Genomic DNA, 23,422 nt, shown 5'->3' on the forward strand with positions numbered 1-23,422 from the left:
TCTCGGTGGCCATTGTTCCAGAATATACGATGCAATTTTAGATCCGATAGATGAATAATCTCAGTATGAATGTATTCATGATATCCTGTAATGCTACATATCAACTTGTCTTATCAACACTCACTACAAATGTACTAAGCAGAAACCTTTCCTAGCTCCTCTTGATTCCATTGCCTATTCTGGGTCTTACCGTCCTAGATCCACTCTTACCACCTAACAACATCATCCACCTCCACCTTCTCACTTTCCTGTACAAAGTCTCGGCGAAGGCTCGCAAGTATCCAAAGGAGAAGATAACAAAGAACGCAGTTGTACATGGTATAGCGACCTTCCAGAAGTACACGACCGATTGATGTAGTTCGTCAAAATCGTCAAAGTTCATTCCGAAGTAGGACGCCTGTGATCATTATGAAGAGTCAGGTATTGAACAGTGGGTATATGAAAGGTCGAGCTGGGATGTGGACTCACAATGAATGTCAAAGCTGAGGATCGGAGGAGACGAAGCAGGTTAGCTCAACTTTCTTGTGCTATTTGAGGAGAAGTTGAGAAATCGATAGACTCACGCAAGAATACTACCGTGACAATACTTAGCCTTTCCATCGATTCGTTCGTTTGGAAACTCAATACATTCTATGTCCAGTATCAGCATCAACTCAACATCATCGTTTCCTGGTAGTTGACTTACAAACACATAGTCCGTCAAATGATCACATGTATTAACGAATTGTTCCAGACTTCCCACTGTGATCTCCAGATGATCGATAACATCACCAATATACACTTTTGTCATTGGTGAGAAGAAGCCAACATGGACAGCCTGAGTAGGGTTCACACCGAACATGCTCAGTACACTTGCACCATCATCGCCATCCGTCGCTCTGTCCCTTGACCTACTGAACCCTCCTCCGGGAAGGGGCGTTCCTGCTCTTGAGGGTGTAGGAGATATAGGTTGACCCAGATAACCATGAGATTGAGATTGATTGGATTGTTGGGGAGTGAGATTCAGACCCAAGTGAGTATGTTGCATTCCACCTCCCATTGAATGATGATTCCCGTTCAAGCTGAGACCTGGCGTGGCTGCACCAGTACCGGTACCTCGAGTTCCGGTAGGCACCATAGCACTGGCAGCTACTGAACGCTGGGCATCTTGGTCACGGACGATATAACAGAGGTGTAAGAGAGGTGTGAGAGATCTTCTGAGTCGGATGAGCTGAGATGAGAGGATATGAAGATGTCGGACGGTTTCCATCTGAGTTGACGTTCAGCCAGCCTGAACCATTCAGGTAGGATCGCAAAAAGGGTCTTGAGAACGAGAAACTGCTGTCACTCACCTGTGGATTGACAAGTACAGATGCTTCCAGCTTGAGCAGCTCCGACTCGAAGGTTTGAGATATCTGTGAGTCAAGGCACAATAATAAGTCTAGTGTCAGAGGAGTGGAATAACCTAGATGGCACAACTCACCTCAATAGCTAGATCCGCGGCTGATCCAAACCAAGTATCATTAGCTTGACACTTGTGATTGTCCCACCTAACTCGGAGATACTCACCGACATCCAAGATAGCTTGAGCCAGCATACTGACATCTCCCGATCTTCTCAATAAACTAGACTCATCTTCCAATCGGTGGTATATGGGTGCGAGCACTTCTCGAGTTGGTTTAGTGTCCATGGATATGAGGGTACCTGAGAACAGCAAGTTGCATATCAGTCATTTAGGGTTAAACTGAATGAGATCTGTTGACTCACCATCACGAAGCATGAATAGACTCAAGATTCCTCTTCGTATAGGTACCATGTACTTTGCACTCAACTCATTGACGGTGAGTGTATGTGCTTGTTTCTCAAACGTCTGATGAGAGAATCGGGACAACTACATCAGTACATGGTCTTTTTGCGAATGCATCTGGAAAATGGAGGATAGGACAAAGACTCACATGGTGTCCACCATGTTTAGGAGTTACCAAACTAGGTTCGAAAACACCTTCCACCCCCTCAGGCAGTTTAGGTACATGAGTTTCCCTCGAATCATCTTCTCCTGAACCGAATATCCCACTCAATTTACCTCTGAATCCCCTTCGTGTGGTAGACCTGGTACTTTCGTTGAGCACACTCTGATCATCATCCGTCATCATTCCTGATTCTCTCTCGTGGGCCATCTCCTCCGCCGCGATAGACGATCTGATTTCATCGGATGGGGTCGTGTGATGGATCAGTATCTGGAGGTAAAGGTGATTACGGTAGAAGTCGAGCTTGGATCGGGGGGTGTTGGTCGCTCGTAATGCATCTTCTACTGCTAATGGATGGAGACTGGGATAGTGAAGACGGATCAGCATGGGTTGAGCTGAGGAGTACATAGTATGAGAGTGACTACAGCACGTACCCAAAGTGAAGTACGAGAGTCTTGATGACCTGCCAATTTAGTCCATCGATATGGACTGTGGGCAGTAAACGACCATCAGTACCCAGTCACATCTGGCAGTCTGATCATTGGCAAATATCAGCAGATATGCTGATCACTCACTCCATCTTACTCCTGTTGGTTTGCCATCCTCTCCTGTCCTCCTTTGCCCATGTTCACTGTCCAGCCATTCTCGGAGTCTCTCGCCTGGAAACTCACAGCGGAGGTTGGTGTTATCTTCGTCGGGGTTAGAAGAATAGTCAACGACCTGTCACAGAGTATGATTGTCAGCTGCAATCGGCGTGAAGTCGCCTTGACCAATCGGATATTCGGTAGCACAATTATCCCCTTCACTCACTGTCACTTTAGTCTTATTCTTCAAATGGCCGTAAGCCTCTTCATCCCTTTTCGACTTTACGTCCACACCCGGTTCGTCGCCTGTCCCACCCCCAGCAGCAGTAGTCGACAACCATCTGTACTCTTCCCTCTTCTTGTGATGTCTGTTCTTATGGGCTTTTCGATGTCTCACACCACCCGCTCCAGAGCCGGAAAAACCACTCCTCCCTGACAAGGGAGATAGCGGTTCATTCGATGAGTTGGGCGATAAAACATTGGCTTCTACATCGTGTGCAGCTGCGAAGGGCTGTTCGCCATGTATTGTCGATGTATCTGAGGTAACGGACCGAGGGGAAAATCCGAATCGGTTTTGGGAGGAAACTGCTAGCGAGCGGGTACGAAAGCTCCCTACGAGTATTGCCAAATGGATCAGCTAAGTCTTTGTTGTGAGTGTGTAGGATATACTTGCCTGAGCTGGTCGTTACTATAGCTGGACGGGGGATGGGAACTGCATGGGAATGGGAATGAGGGCTTGACATTGTAAGTCTTATGAAAGTTTGGATTGTATTAGGTGAGTAAGATAATCTGGAGCTGGGAGATCGACCAAGGATAAGCATGTGTGCGGTCCAGTTGAGGATGAGAAAGGGAACAAGGTGACACCAACGGGAATGCTAAAGATGTGTGCTATGTATAAGATGAATGAATGAAGGAGAGTCATATGAATATGGGAGTGTCATTTGATTTTTGAATTTGGAACTATACATTTACGTCACTCAACTCTGTGCGCCAAACCAAAACCCTATATTTAGCATCATCCCATCTCATACATACATGACAGTAGTATGACAGACCAGCATGTCGCGATGGATATTCTTCTCTGACAGCGACACCGAATCTGACGGTGTTCCTCTCGACTCATAGATGCATCAGTTCACAGAATATATCTACATCCCTTATACACGGCTATGGTATTCCCACTGAGAGGATAGTTTATTCTCCGATCTTCTTGGCCTTTCCCTGTTAGATTGTAGTTCAACATGATATGGTGATAGTATCGAAGGTGTGTGGGTAATTTGGAAGTCATTGAGTTGAGGATGATAAGAGGAGCAACGGGAGGAAAAACGATATATCAGCAATACCGTACTTCCGCATCGACCCATCTCGATTCTGTCAGACCATATCATGAAAAGAGAAGGATTGTGGACAATATATGTACAAGGCCACTCACTCGGATGTATTGAATCAATTGGAAAGATGAAGCGCCCAAAGAGACGGTGAAGAGGGCAAGGTAGGCTCCTGTCGGTGCAGTAAGATGGTCATTTTGACAACACCACCATTAAGGATGAGGAGTATTGATTTCGTCCCAAATGATTTGCATTCATTGATCACAGGATCAAGTGATTGAGTCAAATCGTCGACAGGGGTTGTTCGAGTGGGTCGAATTTATCGAGAATGTGGTGAGTTAGACGTGAATTTGAAGTTGAGTCGAGAGCGATATATGGGAAGAAGAGGGAAAGGGGAATCAAAATCATCAGCATCACGCACATTAAATACATTTCATTCCATCTTTGGCATTCAAGTTACTAAGAACACTCACGGTACCAGATTTTACCGTTACCTCTAAGGTAGACAGGGACTTTCTCGGCCTGATGAGGGTGAATTGTTGTTAGTACCCACATCCTGTTTCATCTAAACAGGGCCCTCGTATATCTCCACCGCCTGCAAGGGGCTCTTCCTTCATCTACACTCGTGAGATCCAGTACCAGACAGCTTCATATCCACTCGGTCTCCATCCCAAATACAGGTAATCCCAACATTCCTCCTGTTCTGACTCTTTTGTCTTTACTCACTTGGTAAGCGATTTGCTTCTCCCTGATCCTGTTTGGTCCTGTTGATGAGTGAGGGGTCAGCTGTGCTTCTTCAGAAGATGGATGAGGTAACTCACTGTTCAAGATTCCTTCCATTTTGAGCTGATGTCTGAGTGGTGAGTTGGTATAGGTATGAGAAGGATGTATGTATGGTTTATTATTGGTGTGAATGTGATTGGAGTAACGTTATACCACTGGGTCGAAAACCGTTCTGCTCCGACCACCATACCAATATATCACACATCATTTAATCACATTTTATCCCAATGAAGGGATATTACATAATCACCCCTCAAGTGGAAGATTTATTTTGGATTTCAGTTTATCTCAGTTGACCACCACCAGCTGCATTCATCCATCCTTCATCCTGCGTAAAACGACCTCGTACTAGACCTTCTGATCAACAAGCCTCCATTACAACAACGATTAAACATACAGCATGGACGTAGCGAAAGAACTGGCAGATTACGCTGCCGCAAAGTGAGCTGTTTTAATCGAACGTTAGTATCAATAGCTGACAACTGACTTACAGTACCACTGCTGTTCTCGATCGACCCAACCCCATCATCACTGATGCAGGTCTACTTGCTGCGTTTGATAACACCCCAGTGGATGCTTACGAGTATGGGTGAGTTCATACTCCTAACTTGATCATATTGCGCAATCGCTCTTCTGTCGCTGTACTACTCATCGACTAATATAATTCATGTCATATGTCATATGTCTACAGATCCAACCTCAACACTCATCTCCTCGCATTGACACTCACTTCCACTCAAGCTCTCATCTCATCTTTATTCACCTTGCCAACTAAATCATCTTCTTCCGGACCTATCACCCTTCTCCCAGCTCCTTCTACCGTATTACCCCGAGAAAAACCATTACCTAAACCTAAACCATTGACCAAATGGGAGAGGTTCGCCAAAGAAAAGGGTATATCACATAAGAAGAAGGAGAAGCACGTATGGGACGATGAGAAACAAGAATGGGTAGCTAGATGGGGTAAGGACGGAAAGAATAAGGAGAAAGAGGGTCAGTGGTTGACTGAGATCAAAGCTGGGGAAGGTGAGTCATTCGTCTCTTTTTAAGCGTAACATTCAAAGAGGTATCACCTGTCTCTATACATATGTCTAAGCATTCCTGTCTCAAACTCCATCTACTCTGCTTTTCACAATGTCAATATCGACACTAACTATCCTCTCTCATCTTTGCAGAAGCAGACCAAGACCCCTCATCGACCGCAAGATCAGACCGCAAAGCCCGAATCGCCAAGAATCAGAAACAGCAAGCTGCCAATATCGCAGCAGCTGCCAACCACTCTTCCGACGCCACAGCCACCTCATCACGAGGAGGAGGATCTACCCTAAGTCAAGAACAGAAGAAAAACCTTAGAGAAAGACGTAAAGAGGAACTCAAAAGATCCATGATTTTATCTAAAACTTCTACCGCATCACTGGGTAAATACGATAAAGCGATCAAGGACGAACCTAAAGTCAAAGGTCTCAAGAGGAAATTCGAACCGACTGTCACTAACAAGAACGATTTCAAAGGTGAGAAAGAACATGCTTTGGACGTTTTACATAAGCTCGAAACTGGTGTCGGTAAAGTGAAGAAAAGTAAAAAGGGAGGAGAGGGTGATGAAGGTGGATTGAATGTTAGGAAGGCAGTGAGGTTCCAAGGTAAAGTAGATAGAGCTTCTGGAGGTGGAGCATCGGCTGGGAAGAAGGGGAAGAGAAAGTAATCAGACCAATTGATTATCACTCATTCCTCAGGGTGAGACTTTCTTCAATTCGTGGGGCAGGTCGTAAAACCCTGGTTTGCCATTTGATGTATTTTCTGTATATGCACGTACGTTCTTTGACAGTGGACTAAGCTCTTGCAATTTTTTTTTTTTTTTGGTTTCACAAAGGACCTCGCATATCCTTTCATGATTCGAGGACTGCTCGTGACCAATCTGACATCGCAAGCAATCCATACTCCGAGAGCATGTCAGTCTACATACTCGCCACTTCCTGCCATATGTGTTCAAGTCATCTGACTTGATCACTGACAAGCCCATTGAACGTATCATCCTATACAGGTACATCTTACTAATTTGGTAAACCCTGCTGAAAGACACAATTCACCTCATTGTCCCAATCACAGGAACACATCAATGCCATTACCATCCCTGACCGACGATCTCGAATCTCAGAGACTGACCGAGATGAGCCGTAAAGAACCACCTGAAGATTGTCTTGAAGAAGCCAGAAGGCGATTGGGCAGCAAATACATCGAGGATGAGCAGGTGGATGGGATGGAATTGCCATACGAGGGGATAAACAGTAGCGGAAGCGAAAAGACAGATAAGTCAAGATCGTTTGATGATGATGTTGGACACTCAGATAGAATGGAAGATGCGGATGGAGCTGAGTTGGTAATTACAAGAACTGATCGTTCTGGTAAATCATCTAAGACTATCTATAGAGTGAAGGAAGGGGAAGAAAAGCTCGAAGGGCTTAGTAATGGTAATGATGAGAGTCTGGATAGTGATTTCTAGAGAGTCGATGAATCAATCTGTTGAGGTAAGTGAATACTTGCAATAAAATGCATATGTAGCTAGGATCCGTGATGGCTATACCGCATGGTAGCGGACATATGTGGATCTATTTCTATGAATGTATCCTAACATACTCCATCGATATCTCATTTGATTGGGGTCATTCTTGTCAGTTTGAGCTTGTATATCTATTAGTCCATGTGTATGTACTAATGAGGTATAAAGTACACCATATCTTGATGGACAGCTGTGATGCCAACGCCAAGTCAGCAAGAAAAATTGGCGTTTGGATCGACACTTCACTCACTTCCTTCTTTTATATATTTCTCACCTTTATTTACATAACCTAATCTCTTGTAGAACCCCGTAGCATCCACTCCGCCTTGCGTTGGATCTGCGGCCTATAATTGTATCACATGCAATTGTATCAATTCCAGTCCATCGATCATGACTAGATCGTTGTATACACGTTCTCAAAAAGGTGTACACGGGATAGTATAGCTTAGTGGTGGGAGTATTGTCACTCACTTGACTCTGACACCATACTTCTTTACCACCTTTCTCCCTCACATGATCATGTAAAGCCTGTATCAGAGGTACACCTAGACCTTGTCCTCGATACTGTTTCAGTATTGCGAATCTTCCTAACTGTGGATTTAACGCGGCCGCGGCCATATATGAGTGAGCCTCCCCTTCCTGACATCTTACATATTCGAAATGGTGCAAAGAACAGAATGTCTGACTCACCTGATTGTTCTCATTGATCAATCTTATCGTTCCTACAGCTTCATCCGTCTTAAGTAAGACCAGCAGGAAATGTGCACTTCGATGATCATCGCTTTGGTAATGCGATATTGATTTCAGCAGACGATCCTTTGGGATAGGCGGACAAGCACTCACTCGTTGGTTTCTACTCTGATATCGTATCCCTTTTCAGATAAAATCAATAGTTTCATGTCAATATATAGTTACGGTGATCGTTTCTGGGTCAGTAAGGGACGCTCACTCACCTGCTCGTCAATGAATACTATATTACGTAGCATAACAAGATAATCAGTACAGATAGTATATACCCTAAATGGAGCATGAATCAGCTCACCATCTTTCCTTATCTGCATACATCTCTGTATATCCTCGGGTGTGTTGGCTATTCGTATGGAGTAAGCAGGTAACTCCTTACCCATAGTGTGTATACGATGGATGTTTGAATAGTAATCTGATACGTCGTACTGGCAGGGACGGAAAGGTAGTCTTGATACGCCCAATCTTTAATTGAGCGTGTTGATCTGATGTGTTCTCTTTGACATGTTCATACTTATAGATCCAGTACTTGGGCATGTAGATACACCCCAAATCGAGAATGCTTTGACTCGTAAAGTAGATTAGATAACAGATTCGAGTCGGAATCAACTACAACCAAGACACGGAGATTCCGGTGATCTCCGACTACCAGTATCTTACTCGAGTAGAGTACCTACGAGTACGAGTGGTGCTATCAGTCAGTCCCATGCATGCATCATTTTGTTATACAAGGTTCATCTTGACAAATCAACAATCTCGACTGAAGATAGTCTGGGCTCTTGTATGGACAGACGAGACTGTGTGACGCATGGCTCATGTCCTCCAATACATTGGGGGTCATGTCACCCGAAGGAATACCCTGTTCCTTTCCTTTCCTTTCCTTACCACATGAAACACGGAGCGTCCCATCCTACTCTGCACCAAGCAATTGATCAATCAATATTGAAAGCTGTCAAACCTTAAACCCATATGCTCGACGCTACGGTGTGAAGTGCTATTGCTGAACATAAGGTGACGGAACAAGGTACCGATGAAGGTACAGGTACAGATTGGAGATTAGAGTGAACCGTGCAACATGTCAAGCAAGGGGTTAGATTGGATGGATTGGAGTGTATCAGAATGCATTGTTAATTGATCATGATCCGCCGACGATCGAGAGATAATGGACTACCAGACGATTATACAGTATATACAGTATAAATACCTTGGACTAGGAAGTTGCTCTCTGTCTTTTCATTTCTTTTCTCAACTTCACCATCTCTTCTTCTCCTTCGTTGACCTTAATCACCTTTCTCGACAAGTTACATATATCTCTCTATCTGCTATTCAACTACTTACGTTCTATTCACATCCCATCTTCTAAACTTCTCAAGGGAAGCCTTCTCCCCTGCATCTCTAACCTCTACCTCATTGCTGGTATTCGCCCACACGATGTTACCTACCAAATTACTTTCCCTTCTTTCTCTCCTCGGAGCTAGCTTGGCGATTCCATTAGAGCGATCGATCGATAAGAGGGCTTTACCCAGATTGGGTGGTGTCAACTTGGCTGTACGTCTTTCTTTCACATCCTCGTTCAGTATTCTCGCTCAGATGTGCAGTATACTGATTACGATGATCGATAGGGTTGTGATTTCGGTATGGATACCAACGGAGGGTCTGGTAAGTCTCGCCTACATCCGTATCGGACTAAACATGTCGAAGACAGTTACAATAAGCTGATGGTGAATTATACTTGGTATAGGTACCACATACTGTCCTGGAACCGATCAAATCTCTCATTTCGTTTCTAAAGGAGCCAATATGTGAGTAACGTTGATTTCCTTCTATGTATGTAGCTTGTGTTTACGATGATCTCCTTGTGATACTATGCAGCTTCCGTCTTCCCGTTGGATGGCAATACCTCGTAGGCAACAACGCCGCTTCCACCTCGCTCGATGCGACCTTCTTTGCGACTTACGATAATCTCGTCAAGACCGCTTTGGCCACCGGATCATACGTTATGATTGATATTCATAATTACGCTAGGTGGAACGGCCAGGTGATCGGACAAGGTGGTCCATCAGATGCTAACGTGAGTGATACATACACCCAATCCTCACTAATGTCGCTAAGCATAATGTTGATGCAGTTCTGTGATAGTTCGCAAGTCTCTGGAGTCTTTTGGCGACCAAGTACAAATCTGAATCCAAAGTTATATTTGGGATTATGAACGAACCGCATGATATTGATATTAACAAATGGTGAGAAAATGACTTCGATTACCAATTACATTGCTTCTTGATTATAGCATATGGCACCCAAAGCTGAGCGATATTGAAACATCAGGGCAACCACCGTCCAAACTGCCGTCAACGCCATCCGATCTGCAGGTGCAACTACCCAATCAATCGCTTTACCGGGAAATCAATGGACACATCCCGAAGGCTGGACTTCAGGATCAAACGATCCTTTGCTTGTGAGTCCTATCCCAAGCTTTTCATTACAATGTGTAACCAAGCTGATTGAGCGATATACCACCGTCCAGTCCATTACTGATCCGGCCGACTCATCTGGCTCTTTGCTCATCATCGATGCCCATAAGTACTATGATGGTGATGGAAGTGGTCAAAGCACTGAATGCGTTACCAAGTGAGAGACCCTCGATTCCCCTTCCTCGTCTCATTGTTCAACAATCTCATACTGATTTATTGCTACTCTAGCGCCGTAGACGTTTATACCGCCTTTCGAACTTGGCTCAAACAACATAACAAGAAAGCTATCATTTCCGAGACTGGTGGTGGAAACACTGCTTCTTGTCAGACTGAGTGAGTCTCAGTGTTTTTCACCATTCATTGCTGGTTTTCGTGAATTGACGGATGATGCACAGTGTTGGACAAGCTCTCAGTTACATTTCCCAGAATACCGACGCTTTCATCGGATTCACCGTTTGGTCTGTAAGTAATAACCCTCATGTCATTTGTGTTTCTCCCTGGGATATGAAACTGTAGTGTGCAAGGCTGATTGATGTGCTTCCTTGCTTTGATACATCTAGGCCGGCTCTTTCGACTCTTCATACGCTCTTTCAATCACCCCTGTCAACGGTCAAGATAACGATCTGTTCGTCAAGGCTGTTCAACCTTATCTCCCAGGGTAAGCGATTGTCTCATTCCCTGTTGAATCTTTTTGGAGATACATGAGTATGAGTACCTGTAATACATTTATGTGTATATACGATCGTATACACAGGTATATATGATCGAGTAATGAGCGCAATGTATATATACCAAGTGAAGTTACGGAGCATGTGACTGATACAACTCAACTACACAGTCAATCGAGCAGCACCACGACTTCTTCATCTACATCGAAAGCCGCATCTACATCGATCGTTGCTTCTACTTCGAAGAGTGTCTTTTCCTCTACCAGTAAAGCACCTACGAGTACGAGCAAAATCGGCTCCTCAACTTATTCCTTTGTCACCTCCAAATCTTCTGCTTCAGCTGCTGCCACTTCAAAAACGGTCTCGACTTCGAAAGCATCCGCTTCCTCCTCAAAAGCTTCCACATTGACTGTGTTATCAAGCTCCAGAGCACCCTCATCCGCATCTATTGCCACTCCTTCGACCACCTCATCATCCGGAACCAACCTTCAGAAATTTGCAGGTGCGTTAGGTGGTATCGCGGCTCCAGCAGTAACTCGTAAGTCCATCAAGGAAAATGTTCGTCCTGATTTAGGGCTCATATTATGAGATTCGGTTGATAGAATCAGGAAGTCGATTTGTGACAAGTAATCAATCGTACAATTTCGTGATTGATGCTCTTGACGCATCATGTTATGTTCAACTGAATAACTGTCAAAACGAAGCCAACAAGACCGGGAACAAAGGTGATGTGACCGTTGGGAATTGCAATACTCAAGTAAGTGGACATTTCCATTGTTCTGATTGCTTCGAAGTGTATAGCGCTCATGAGTGTGGCTGTGGTGAAATAGGTTCAAAATTGCTTGAAGGTCGCTTCGTCTTAGAGGTCTTTGACGTTTTCAAAGTCGTCGATAGGAGATGATAATGATATCGTTCTGAACTCGAATTGGTCTTTATGACTCCTTTTCCCCTTGTTCACTTTACCTCACAGTTTCTCTTCGATATTGTTCTCGCGGTACAAGATATGTTCTATAGCGTATTGATATATAAATAGCAGCACTGGATGCATGTTCTATTATTGATGACCAGTCAAGTGTTGTAGTGCCACATCGCCGTTCACGGCTGAGTGCTCTGTGTGTTGCTTTCCCACGGTTGTTTAAGGGGCAGTATCCTCAATCAACCCGGTTACAACCAACTGTCATTTCAATCTTGATCTGCTCGTACCTCTATTGTCTCCAACTGTACCAGTGTTATTTAGATCATCGTGAATCACATTATCAACCACAACCTTCCAGAGGAGGAACTACAGTACAACGAAGAATAAGTGCCATTCCACTACCATAGCAAGTAGAAGATAAAGAGAGAGATCATTCGGTCATACCTTAATCAAGTCCCAACACAACCTCGTTCAACATCCAGGAAGACTGTTTCAGAAATACAATAGAATCGAAGTGGGAACGTGTATCATACATCAACCATTAGACAAGAAGGAGAACATAGGACTGATCGATAATGTCAGGGTATGTATCAGAATATTATATCTGAAATTATACGTTATTCTCTTGGTAAAGGACCAGATAATCTAACGGATGTATTATTATATGAAATAGTCAACAAGACATTAGGTATTTGGGAGTCACACCGCCCATATCGACTGATCCGCCTAAGGAGAATGATGTCAAGTCCAGTGAGGGTGAGTGGGTCTTGCCATCATAGCTCTATAGGTGCAAAGGAAGGACAGAGGGAAGCAGATAGTTCGAACACCATAATAGATTGGTTATGTTAGAATAAACCATTCTCTGAAATGTTTCGAATGGGAGAGGTGCTATATAAGTGATGGATGGTATGGATAAATGGGCGTATAGGTGACGTTTGAGATTCTGACTTTACTGATGTTCTGTTTCCATATCGAAATAGCTTTGATGGGTGATCTTGTGTCTTTGAACCAATTCGAATCAGAACAAGAACGTAAAGTCCGGTGAGTGGAGTTAGGCTTGTTCCGTCTCTCCCAATCATACAATCTGATATGATGTGATACTCAACGGTTCTCATTTGGTCATTCTATACGGATTGAACTGGTCGGTCGTCCTTAGAGAACGACTATTATCGAATATCGCTCAACTAGTCACCAAATTCGTACATGACGTATCAATCAAATCTGGAATGTCGGAAAAGGTAGCTTCAGAAGCTGGTGGGAGAATATATACTTCTGGTTCTTATAGGTGAGTAAAGATATCTCGTTCAGATTCTTGATGAAGAGCAACGTGAAGGATGGCAGAGACGAGAGCAGGTGTGCTTCATTGGTGAGATGGAGTGGATAAACCGGTGAAGGATATATATCATCGAACAATGTTGCGAGGGTGCAAGGATCATTTCGTCATTGTTTTCCTTGATGCATGACGAGCGATGATATTTACTTGACTGGACTCAAGTTATCAGATAGATCATCTCGCTGAAATATCCTACCCTGATGACATATAGACTAGGTGTACATGGACCAGGATCAGATATTGATACCATCTGTGTATGTCCCCGACACATATACAAGGAACATTTCTTTGGTGAATTTCAAGATATGTTGAGAGCTTGGCCGGCAGTCACGGAAATATCCGTGAGTTATATGATCTTCATTACTAAGATTACACTGTCCATGTGAATCGACACTTCCCGTCTTACCTGATTTTCCCTTTCTTTTGACCGAATCAAGACTTTTGCTAACCTTGCATCTGGGTTTCTGTTCACAGGCAGTCCCATCGGCTTTCGTGCCAGTGATGAAGACCGTTATATCAGGTGTAGAAGTGGATCTGTTATTTGCTAGAGTCAATTTAGCTGAAGCGGGAGATAAATTGGATATTGAAAAGGATGAGATATTACGAGGAGTAGATGATGCTTCGCAGAGGAGTTTGAATGGTGAGTAGGGTCTTGTTGTAATATCAGTACCGGTTCTCAAGGGAAACTTTTATCATTATCATGCTGTGGTGGTTGTACTTTTTTGTTACAGAGTCAGAAAGATTTGTTTCGTGTGCTGGTCAGCAAAACTAGGCTGACCTTTCATGGTTGATCACTGTCCTCACCTGGATTTGCAGTACTGAAAGCTGATGACTAGATCTTCTCATCGTATAGGTCCTCGTGTAACGGATATGATCCTGAATCTCGTTCCAGACGTAGCTACTTTCCGTACAGCGTTGCGTACGATAAGACTATGGGCTAAGCGTGAGTACTCATCGTATTCACCTGTCTCTTACTGAAGCTGACCTCTCTTTATTTTCATCACTAAGGTCGTGGTATTTACTCCAACGTTCTGGGTTTTCCAGGTGGTGTAGCGTGGGCGTTATTGACAGCTAGGATATGTCAGCTGTACCCTACTGCTGCTCCTGCAACTATCGTGGGGAAATTCTTTCCCATATACTATCAATGGTATGTCCAGATGTACCTCACCTAGTATGATGTGGGTAAATTGGAGCTGATTGTTGACGTTTTGTTAAAAAAAGGAGTTGGCCTCAACCTGTGATTTTGAAAAAGATAGAGACTGGTCCTTCTAACATGCAACATTCAGTCTGGAATCCTAAGGTATGTGTGAACTCTCGATCAGTTGATTCCCGATGATGCTGATCAGCGGGTATTATTGAATCAGCTCGACCGCAGAGATATGGCTCATAGAATGCCAGTCATCACTCCTGCTTACCCATCTATGTGTTCCACACATAACATCACGGCTAGTACGATGAGTATCATCAAGAAGGAGATGTTGAGGGGTGAGTGATATACCTCCAACGCAATGACAATTTGTCCCTATTGGATGGGTCATTTGATGCAGGTTGACTGATTGATTATTGCTTTTGATGCACCGTAGCAATGCAAATAACCGACGAGATACTGAAGAATCCCGGATCAAGCTGGATGGGTCTATTTGAAAGAGCCGATTTCTTCAGCATGTATAAAACCTATGTTCATGTAGTGGCTTCTGCTTCTACGTCGGAGGGAATCAAGGATTGGTGAGTTTTGTTTATCAAGCTGGTTATCATGCCCTGTTCGATTTGGCCATCACTTGAACCTAATCAAGTCGATGGATCTGTGCTAATATCTGTGAATTATTAATGTCCTTGGTCGTAGGAGCGGTATGGTAGAATCTCGAATTCGTACACTAGTGCAAGATCTGGAAAATACAGACAACATCCTGACTGCACATCCGCAAGTTGGCGGTATATCCAACGTTTTCTACTGTCTCACGGAGGAAGAGCAAGCAGCTGCTTCTCAGGGTGAAGTTTCGCCCGAGTTGATGAACAGGAAGGAAGAGGACATAAAAGATGTACAGCTTAAGGAGGGAGAGAATGGAGATGATGCCGGCGCGGGAGCTAGGAAGATTTGGACCAAGAATTTCTTCATTGGGTTGGAGATCGAGAAGAAACCTAGTGAGTACCACCTTCGTTGTATTCTATGCTTTAAAGGGGAGCTAGGACTGGATGAGAAGATCTGCGATATTTCTGTGGTGATTTGTAAAACAGCGTACATCAGTCTGCATATTTGTCAGACTGACATGAAGAAATGAAGGATACAGAGTACGGGATGATAGGGAAGCAGTTCATCGGGTCTCATTTTTGACGTGATCATTCGTAATATGCTAATTATGTCACTCCTCAAACTACAGAAGACGGTCAGGGGTCAAGAGTGCTCAATTTGTTTTACCCTTCCAAACGGTTCTGCTCGGCATGTCAGGGCTGGGACAAGTACAATGAGATGGAAATGAGCGTGATTCTCAGGCCTGCTAAAAGGTAAGTATACTTTCTTGCAATAGGAGAGATCCTGATGAGGTTACGAGGCTAAATCAATTTACCTGACTTCTCTCTCTCTTTACTATCGTTGACACCATCACCCGTACTCGTTGGGCCCCGTCACAGATCGGATCTTCCCCCATATTGTTTTCCCGATGGACAGCCAAAGTCCAAGAAGAAGACCAAGCGAGGTCAACAGAATGTGAGTTATCACAGTCCGTTTGGCACGCCTCGTCCTCTCGATAGCCGCATCGAGACTGATTTATCTGAACAACTTCAGGGCTCAACCGATGTCGGAATGGGCGATACGGGTGAAGAATCTAGTCAAGGACCTTCGAAACGCAGCAAGTGGGTTGCTTTAGGTTGTCAAGTCACATGGTTGTCATCTCTTGGCTGATCTTCGATTGTGAATCTAGAGCCACACCATCAGAAGAATTATCACATATCTCACTCACGACTACGACTGAAAGTACCCGACCAGCCTCATCACCTCTAACAAATGGTGTACCATTACCCAATGGAGCTGATCCCGTGCCTCCGCTCACCACTACGAATGGCAGTGGTAGTGCCCTGCCTCCTCCACCACCTGGCATAGAGAACTTGCCGCCGTTATCGTCAACTTCGCTGAGCGGGTTCGCCACTGCCGCTAATGGTGTTGTGAACAGTGCAGATAGGAATACTGATGGGTTGGTGGTCCTGAATGCGAGTTCAAACACGAATGAAGCCCAAGCCGCTTCCTGATTGATCCTCAGGAATTAAATGCGAACGGAACTGAAACAACGATAGATGTGGAAGTTGTTTTTCTGCTTTTACAAAAGCAGTGTTATGGATAGACGTGATATATTATTGACATGAAATCTTGGGGTTTCTCTTCTTCATTTTTCATCTTTACAATTTTCACCCAGTGGTTAAAACTGATCGAAGTATAAAAACAGATTGTATCATTGTTTCTCTCATATTTCGCTTTGCTTCCTATTGTTATGATTCAATACCTCATCGTCGTTCTCATCTACTCATCTCTCTATAAACACCATCATCGGTAGAGAAGGACGAAACAGATATAGATTGTCCGATCTATGCATTTTATAATTATTTTATAATTCCACTGTATGACATACGATATGTTACGTACTACCGTGGGAAAGCTGACCATCCTACTGAGAGTGGAGGAGGTCCACCATTCAATCACCCAACATTGACCATCTCCTTCTCTCTTTCCTTGTCCCTTTTCTGTTCTTCTTTCTCTCCCAATCTCTGATCTCTTCATCAGCAGCCGAGTGACCTGTGCTCCACAAACCCACAGTAAGATGCAACGTCCACCCAAACGACCACCCTCGTCATCAGACACCGCTTACGAATACAACTACATCAATGACGATGGTCACACTCAAACGTATTCGCCCACTCTGAGCTTCCAAGAGGAAAGTGATACCTCCCGACGAGTCAAGTTCAGAATTAGTAACCATTCTCCAGATCATCATGTATATCCATCATCATCGTACTCCCACCAACCCATTCACTCTGCTGAAAGCATCCAGCAAAGTTATTGGCAAGACGATCACGTCCCCGAAAGTTACGATGATACGACTCTATCTCGACCTCCGTATAGCGGAGGTCAACCTCAGGATATCCCTTATGATCAGTCTTATCAACAAGACATCCACACTTATCAACAGCCGAATCAAACGGGATCTCAAGATCAGCAATATCATGACCACTCACAACGGGAACATGATCATGGACAAAACCAATATTCTCAAACGGAAAAGATATACAGTGAGACCCATTTCGACCAAGCTCAACCTCTCTTTGATTCTTCTGAAGAAGATCCTCAAATTGAAGCATACGATCTCCCTTACCGTACTGTCAAGCGATATGAGATCTCTACTACGCGGGTAGTTGATCCGAAGGTATTTCTCAACCAAGAAGGTGGAGTAGCTTCTGACGGAAATATATCCGGGCTGTTGGATAGGTGGAATGGAGTGAATGATAACGCTCAACAGCTGGATGGACAAGGAGAAGAGGTGGAAGATAGGGAAATTATGGATAGTCAGGAAGACGGAGGGAAGAGGGAGTGCCCTAGAGTGAGTGCTAATTACACAGGTAGAAATAGTTTTAATGGCTGACGTGAGACTTCTCTCCCATCGAACACCTTTCTCATTCTACCTAAACTTCCTCATCACGATTTCCATTTATGGTCTCATCCCCTTGACGTTTTTTTCCGACTGCAGGTCCTTGTTGTCCATGCGCCTTACCTTGATGATCTCGCAGCTGCATGGTATGACCCAGTGAAGAGGAAGATCGAAGTATTGGAGGATACCAAAGACACTTCGGGATGGGATTTGGCTATGTTAGGTGAGTAAGCATGGCACATCTATAAAGAGTACACTGGCTGAATCAGATACATCTCAGTGATCGAACAGGTTCAACCTGATCAGATTGTGATGAGTAGCAGAACGGCTCAAACGTTGACTGATAAGATTGCTGCATGGGGTCAGTACACTCAAATAGAGCTCATTCAGGTGTTGATCTCTCCACGATATTGACATAGACGAAGAGAACCCACTCAAAAGGTCGGATCCCGAGGTCGCTTCAACTCGACTGAACATACTTTCGTATAAACAATGCAAACACTCTGCTGCTATAGCCACACTGGCCTGTGTTCGACTTCCCAATCAAACTTCTATCGTTCAATCTACTCGACCTCTGCCTTCTTCCGCATCCACCAATACAACCTCGGACCAGCCTGTGGTAAATTATGGGTACGAAAGTAATGATGCGCAAGAGTACAGACTGGGTTTGACCAAACTTGGTTGTTGGGTCAATATCGATGCTCCTTTGGCTGTGAGTCTATTTTACCCGAACTAAGCTAGGCAGGGGATCTGGCTGATGGACCAAGGTGAGATAGGTAGTCGCTACTGGTATACTTATCAACCAAGTCAAGCAAAGTGCTATGGCAGAAGATAATAATTCCGAAGCAGTTGGACGACATTATTTCGAGTTGAATAGCTTGGAAAGTATGGAGCTGTGAGTGTCATAATTTCTCTTTCTGGATAACACATAGGGTATCATCTGAAAGGAATATATGATAAGGGAACAGCACCTACAGATTAACAAAGACGCCTTGACGTGAGTGAACTGCTTGTTCGAGAAAATTGCAGAATACTGATAGCTGACGATCTGATAACTGCAGCTCACTCGCGATCTTCGATGTGGAAGCTCACGCATATATGCATGCAAGGAACCACAAACAAGCTCTCTCAGTATTTGGTGAGTATGATTTCGAATGCAATAACAGGCGAATACTTCAGCTGAACTAAGAGACAATTCACCATATAGGCTTACTTGACACATGCGTAACCCCACTCGGCAAGAAGCTCTTCCACACCTGGCATCTCCGACCTTTAGCAAGTCTGAGCCAGATCGAATCTCGACATGAGGCCATCTCCGTGTTCACCGCCAATCACAACTCCCCTATCACCGATACGCTGATCAGATTACTGAAAAAGATCAAGAACATACCTTATATATTACACAAGATGAGGAATGGGACCGCCAAATTCATGGATTGGCGTCATTTGATCGAAGTACGTGATGAGGGCCCTTGTCTGAACCACAGTGTAGTTCATACACTGAATAACGCACAGTCTTTCGAAGCCATAGTAGAAGTGAGAACGAATCTCATCGGTCTACCTTGGCCTCAACCGGTGGAAATCATTCGAAAGGTATGCATTAATCTTCCAAGTAAAATGTGGGGGCTGACAGTAAATGCTAGGCCCGAGGCAATATTTCTTTGGAAATTGAAACCTTAAGGGCGACGGTCAATCAATGTGTCAGTTGCGTTTGATACTAATGTTAGATTAGTGACGAAAGCCTGCTGATTGATTATACTGTCCCCAGATCGATTGGGACACCTCGAGAGCCCAAAGTCGTATGGCGGTCAAAGTCGGTGTCAGCGTTGAGCTCGATGAGATGAAGGAGGTCTATGCTAGTAGGTCGGACACACCTCCATGCCTCAACCGTCAACCTAATCTATTCTGATGTAATATTTCCCCCTAGAACTGGATGGATTTTTGGTGAGCTGTTGTTTTTAGATCGACGAAAGCCAATCTCTCGTGTCAATCTGACTACCAGAGACTATTGTGTTCTAGTCTGAAGTGGCACGTATGATACATGGGGAGATACCTCTAGGAACCGCCAGAGACTTCAATGTCATCTATCTCCCGCAAATTGGGTTTCATGCTGTTATACACACGGAAGAGGAATCGTCACCTCCCAAGATATCAGACTGGGAAGCTCGAGTGAGTAAAGAATACAGCCCTTTTCATGTGGAAGTCTTCGAAGAAGCTGATGTGTTACCGTGATTCCAGTTCAGCACTACCGACAAGCATTATTACAAGAATCAACACATGCGTGATCTCGACGCGCATTATGGAGATATCTATGTGGCCATGACCAGTGGGTAGTACTACTGTCTGCGATGAAGTGTTGATCTGACCGTTTCACTTTGACGATCAGATTTGGAAATCGACATTGTACAAGACCTTACGGAAAAATTGCAAGAGCGAGAACCGATGATCTTAGCTGCCGTGGATGTAATCTCAGAACTGGATTGGTAAGCTTGGCCTGACGAAAGGCTAACGGAATGATGTATATCATGACATGGTGAATCATTGCTGAATGACAGCTGTATTCGCAGCTTGTTGGCCCTTGCTAAAGCAGTTCATCAATTTGATCTCCGTCGACCGCATATGACCAACGATAATTCCCTCAAGATCAAGGGTGGACGACATATCCTCTACGATCAGGTCTGTCATACATATGTAGCTAATGATATAATCTTAGCAGGCGGCAAATATGGTGACAATCATAATATGGTAAGCTCCCTGATATCTTTCTGGCTATGGACATCAAGTGATTAGACTATAATTTTAGATGATTGTCACTGGTGCAAACGGTTCCGGGAAATCAGCGTATGGTAAACAAGTAAGTCTGCAATTCTGCACCTATATATAAGCTTAGAAAAGCTGAATTTGGACTTGGATGATAGGTCGCCCTGATCGTATTCATGGCTCAGATGGGAAGCTTTGTTCCTGCCGAACAAGCTGAAATAGGGATCTGTGATAAAAGTAAGCTACACGTTGTTACTCAAGCGCATCCGTGAAGCTGATGGACATCCCCGAATCGTAGTATTCACTCGTTTACAGACCAAAGAATCATCCTCCAAGGTCAGCGCTTTTACTTTCGCAACCATGACCACAGCAGCTGATCGCCAAACCAATCAGCACGCTTCGGCTTTCATGATTGACCTGGGTCAGGTTTCGCAAGCCCTGCGAGGAGCTACTGAGAAATCGCTTATTATCCTTGATGAGTTTGGTAAAGGTGAGTTTGTCAGAGCATGCATCCCTACAAGCCACAGACAAGCTTATTCAGAATGGCTCCAGGTACTATCACTTGGGACGGAGCTGGTCTGTTGGCCGGTGTGATCGACTGTCTCCAAGCTGGACCTTGTCCAAAAACAGTCGTACTTACCCATTTCCAGTGAGTGATATATATTCTGAAACAGCATTTTCCCAATTTCGTGATCATATCTTCTGACGTTTATGTTGCAGCGAATTGATCACTCAACGTTTCATCAAGGAAGACTCTGGGGTGCTCTTCGCTCATATGAAGACAATCATGGGTGCTGCTAATGAGTTGCATTTCCTCTTCAAGTGAGTCGCCTACCTTGAGGTCTTTCTGCCTTGTGAGGACGATTCAGCTGAAGAATGGGAGTGCAATAGGCTGGCTCCTGGATCGAGCCATTCCTCCTACGCTGCCGAATGCGCTTTGCAGCACAACATCCCAAAGGAAATAGTGGACCGAGCTATATTCGTGACGTGAGTTATTCAGTTTTCTGAAGCCAGACTTAAACTGTTTCTGCCTTGCACTAATACAGTAGATCTCTGTTCACAGGGAATGTGTATCGAAATTTGAACTTCACAAGATTCAGAATACCCATATTTCTCCTGCTGAAGAGGCTGAATTAAAAGCCAATGAAATGTTAGCTGCCAGATTCCTGGGATGGGCAATCGATCCAGATATCGAAAATGTCCGAATGAAAGTGGAGGATATGCTGGAAGAGACTGATGTTAGTCTTTTCGCTACTGAAGCTACGACCGATAACCGCGTCGGGAACGGACATGATGATGGTGCGGAAGAGACTGCAAAATTAGAAGATCGAGAAAGGAGAGATGATCAAGAGGTGGATGAGTTGGTTAGCGATAACGATATGGCATATAGTGATGAGACTGATTGAATCATCAGGTAGTATGAGAGTATCGAGGACGATATGTTAATTCAGAGTATTAATCTGTAGACAGGAGAATGTCGTGTATCATTGTGTACTTTCCATGCAAGTATGTGACAGTAATCGACTTTACCCTTGTACGAACGCTCCTCTCTTACGATAGTATTCCCTACCCCACGCTTTTGGCATTTCTCCATCTACTGAGTCTCAAGCCTCTCTGCACCTTCTTGGACGATCTCCCAATCTTCCATTTCCTCACCGAAAAGGTGAGCGTTTGGCTGAGGGACCGTATGAGGATCGAATAGGCCTATGCATCAACGTCAGTGCAATTCGTCATAGCACAGATATAGATTAAGGTAGCTTACCACCTTTGACGAATACGCTGGAAGGGTCTGCTACGGCCGTCCATAGAGGTCTGTTGAGGGTATTCTGAGATTAGCCGAATTTAAAACATAAAATGCACTGCTACTGCACCCCTCTCACCCTGCACCCAATATTCCGTCATCCCAACATGCATGGATGACAGTTTCGCACGCCAAGAGCGATATCGCCGTTGTCAGACCCTCTCTCAATCGTCATCCTAACGCTCTGACCTGTTCAGACCAGCATCTTCTGCTTTCAACTGTTGACATTCAGCCCCAACTGAAATGACATTAAAGGACCTCCCCTTTGCTGTCTTTCAACGATCCTACCAATTTGTCAGACGAAGAGTAGAAGAGAGAACGTACGGTCCGCATTCCCCACAGAAATTCCTCGTAACTTCACCGCCCGAGGTTCCTTTGTTTTTGTACTGTTTGGGTTCTGACCCTTCTACGATCAGATCTTTTGTTGGGATAGAGAAATTCGAGGAAGCCCTGTCATGATTGTAAGCTCATACTCATTCTCCAGTCGGGATGGGAGTGACACTTGATACGATCGGCGACTTACATCGATCCACCGGATTTCCTACAGCTTGTACAATCTATATCCCACAGACATTTCTCAATCAGATATGGGTCGGTATGGCATGTATGGCGAATGACTCACGACATAATACCATCTGATCAGATCTTGGGATGGTGATTTTGATGGAACCGCAATTGCAGGATCCGGTGATGGTGTTCGGGTTGGAGCTAGTAACATCTGACATGTTGAGATCGCGATATCAGTATGATCCGACTGCAGAATGAGTTATCCGAATCGTGGGATACTATTGGGTTGACAAGATGCGCAACTTATAACACGATCGAACACTGACTAGACACACATCGTATCATATTACACAAGGTGTTTGATACTCTGTCAGTCGTCAGCAACGTCAT

The 23,422-nt window shown here is 44.3% G+C and overlaps 8 protein-coding genes across 8 annotated transcripts; 5 read left to right on the forward strand and 3 right to left on the reverse strand.

Moving 5' to 3' along the window:
* Positions 1–151: 151 nt before the first annotated feature.
* I203_105422 (uncharacterized protein) lies at positions 152–3,273 on the reverse strand (the record flags this gene model as incomplete). Its single annotated transcript, XM_065517776.1, has 13 exons — positions 152–397; positions 469–482; positions 564–630; positions 686–1,249; positions 1,332–1,394; positions 1,463–1,482; positions 1,549–1,683; positions 1,747–1,849; positions 1,935–2,307; positions 2,381–2,435; positions 2,522–2,666; positions 2,757–3,142; positions 3,204–3,273. The coding sequence occupies 13 exons, from the start codon at positions 3,271–3,273 to the stop codon at positions 152–154; spliced, it is 2,241 nt and encodes a 746-aa protein (XP_065373080.1).
* Positions 3,274–5,041: 1,768 nt separating this feature from the next.
* On the forward strand, positions 5,042–6,343 carry I203_105423 (uncharacterized protein; the record flags this gene model as incomplete). Its single annotated transcript, XM_019144583.1, has 4 exons — positions 5,042–5,082; positions 5,135–5,230; positions 5,333–5,667; positions 5,817–6,343. The coding sequence occupies 4 exons, from the start codon at positions 5,042–5,044 to the stop codon at positions 6,341–6,343; spliced, it is 999 nt and encodes a 332-aa protein (XP_019005918.1).
* Positions 6,344–6,757: 414 nt separating this feature from the next.
* I203_105424 (uncharacterized protein) lies at positions 6,758–7,141 on the forward strand (the record flags this gene model as incomplete). The annotated part of the gene is made up of 1 exon (XM_019144584.1): positions 6,758–7,141. The coding sequence occupies one exon, from the start codon at positions 6,758–6,760 to the stop codon at positions 7,139–7,141; it is 384 nt and encodes a 127-aa protein (XP_019005919.1).
* A 209-nt stretch (positions 7,142–7,350) lies between these two features.
* I203_105425 (uncharacterized protein) lies at positions 7,351–8,325 on the reverse strand (the record flags this gene model as incomplete). The annotated part of the gene is made up of 7 exons (XM_065517777.1): positions 7,351–7,388; positions 7,449–7,542; positions 7,670–7,789; positions 7,889–7,979; positions 8,042–8,070; positions 8,152–8,168; positions 8,241–8,325. The coding sequence occupies 7 exons, from the start codon at positions 8,323–8,325 to the stop codon at positions 7,351–7,353; spliced, it is 474 nt and encodes a 157-aa protein (XP_065373081.1).
* A 1,048-nt stretch (positions 8,326–9,373) lies between these two features.
* I203_105426 (uncharacterized protein) lies at positions 9,374–11,944 on the forward strand (the record flags this gene model as incomplete). Its single annotated transcript, XM_019144586.1, has 13 exons — positions 9,374–9,490; positions 9,565–9,601; positions 9,684–9,744; positions 9,815–10,013; positions 10,082–10,182; positions 10,268–10,397; positions 10,467–10,570; positions 10,642–10,746; positions 10,809–10,875; positions 10,974–11,071; positions 11,252–11,619; positions 11,684–11,838; positions 11,912–11,944. 13 exons carry the CDS (start codon positions 9,374–9,376, stop codon positions 11,942–11,944), a joined length of 1,575 nt encoding a protein of 524 aa, XP_019005921.1.
* A 628-nt stretch (positions 11,945–12,572) lies between these two features.
* On the forward strand, positions 12,573–16,573 carry I203_105427 (uncharacterized protein; the record flags this gene model as incomplete). Its single annotated transcript, XM_019144587.2, has 16 exons — positions 12,573–12,580; positions 12,671–12,753; positions 12,978–13,038; positions 13,154–13,282; positions 13,542–13,671; positions 13,805–13,970; positions 14,184–14,273; positions 14,339–14,477; positions 14,552–14,630; positions 14,695–14,815; positions 14,914–15,055; positions 15,174–15,472; positions 15,709–15,832; positions 15,959–16,034; positions 16,113–16,180; positions 16,249–16,573. 16 exons carry the CDS (start codon positions 12,573–12,575, stop codon positions 16,571–16,573), a joined length of 2,040 nt encoding a protein of 679 aa, XP_019005922.2.
* Positions 16,574–17,139: 566 nt separating this feature from the next.
* Positions 17,140–22,130, forward strand: I203_105428 (uncharacterized protein; the record flags this gene model as incomplete). Its single annotated transcript, XM_065517778.1, has 24 exons — positions 17,140–17,916; positions 18,064–18,187; positions 18,245–18,325; positions 18,384–18,676; positions 18,741–18,859; positions 18,926–18,961; positions 19,026–19,102; positions 19,172–19,419; positions 19,480–19,557; positions 19,608–19,664; positions 19,733–19,823; positions 19,892–19,908; positions 19,984–20,133; positions 20,203–20,290; positions 20,351–20,447; positions 20,532–20,709; positions 20,768–20,818; positions 20,883–20,961; positions 21,023–21,060; positions 21,118–21,214; positions 21,277–21,373; positions 21,445–21,546; positions 21,616–21,711; positions 21,788–22,130. 24 exons carry the CDS (start codon positions 17,140–17,142, stop codon positions 22,128–22,130), a joined length of 3,414 nt encoding a protein of 1,137 aa, XP_065373082.1.
* A 188-nt stretch (positions 22,131–22,318) lies between these two features.
* I203_105429 (uncharacterized protein) lies at positions 22,319–23,250 on the reverse strand (the record flags this gene model as incomplete). Its single annotated transcript, XM_019144589.1, has 5 exons — positions 22,319–22,428; positions 22,487–22,536; positions 22,850–22,975; positions 23,049–23,082; positions 23,148–23,250. 5 exons carry the CDS (start codon positions 23,248–23,250, stop codon positions 22,319–22,321), a joined length of 423 nt encoding a protein of 140 aa, XP_019005924.1.
* Positions 23,251–23,422: the final 172 nt, after the last annotated feature.

This window comes from Kwoniella mangroviensis (genome assembly GCF_000507465.2).
Source record: "Kwoniella mangroviensis CBS 8507 chromosome 1 map unlocalized Ctg02, whole genome shotgun sequence".
NCBI lineage: Eukaryota > Fungi > Basidiomycota > Tremellomycetes > Tremellales > Cryptococcaceae > Kwoniella > Kwoniella mangrovensis.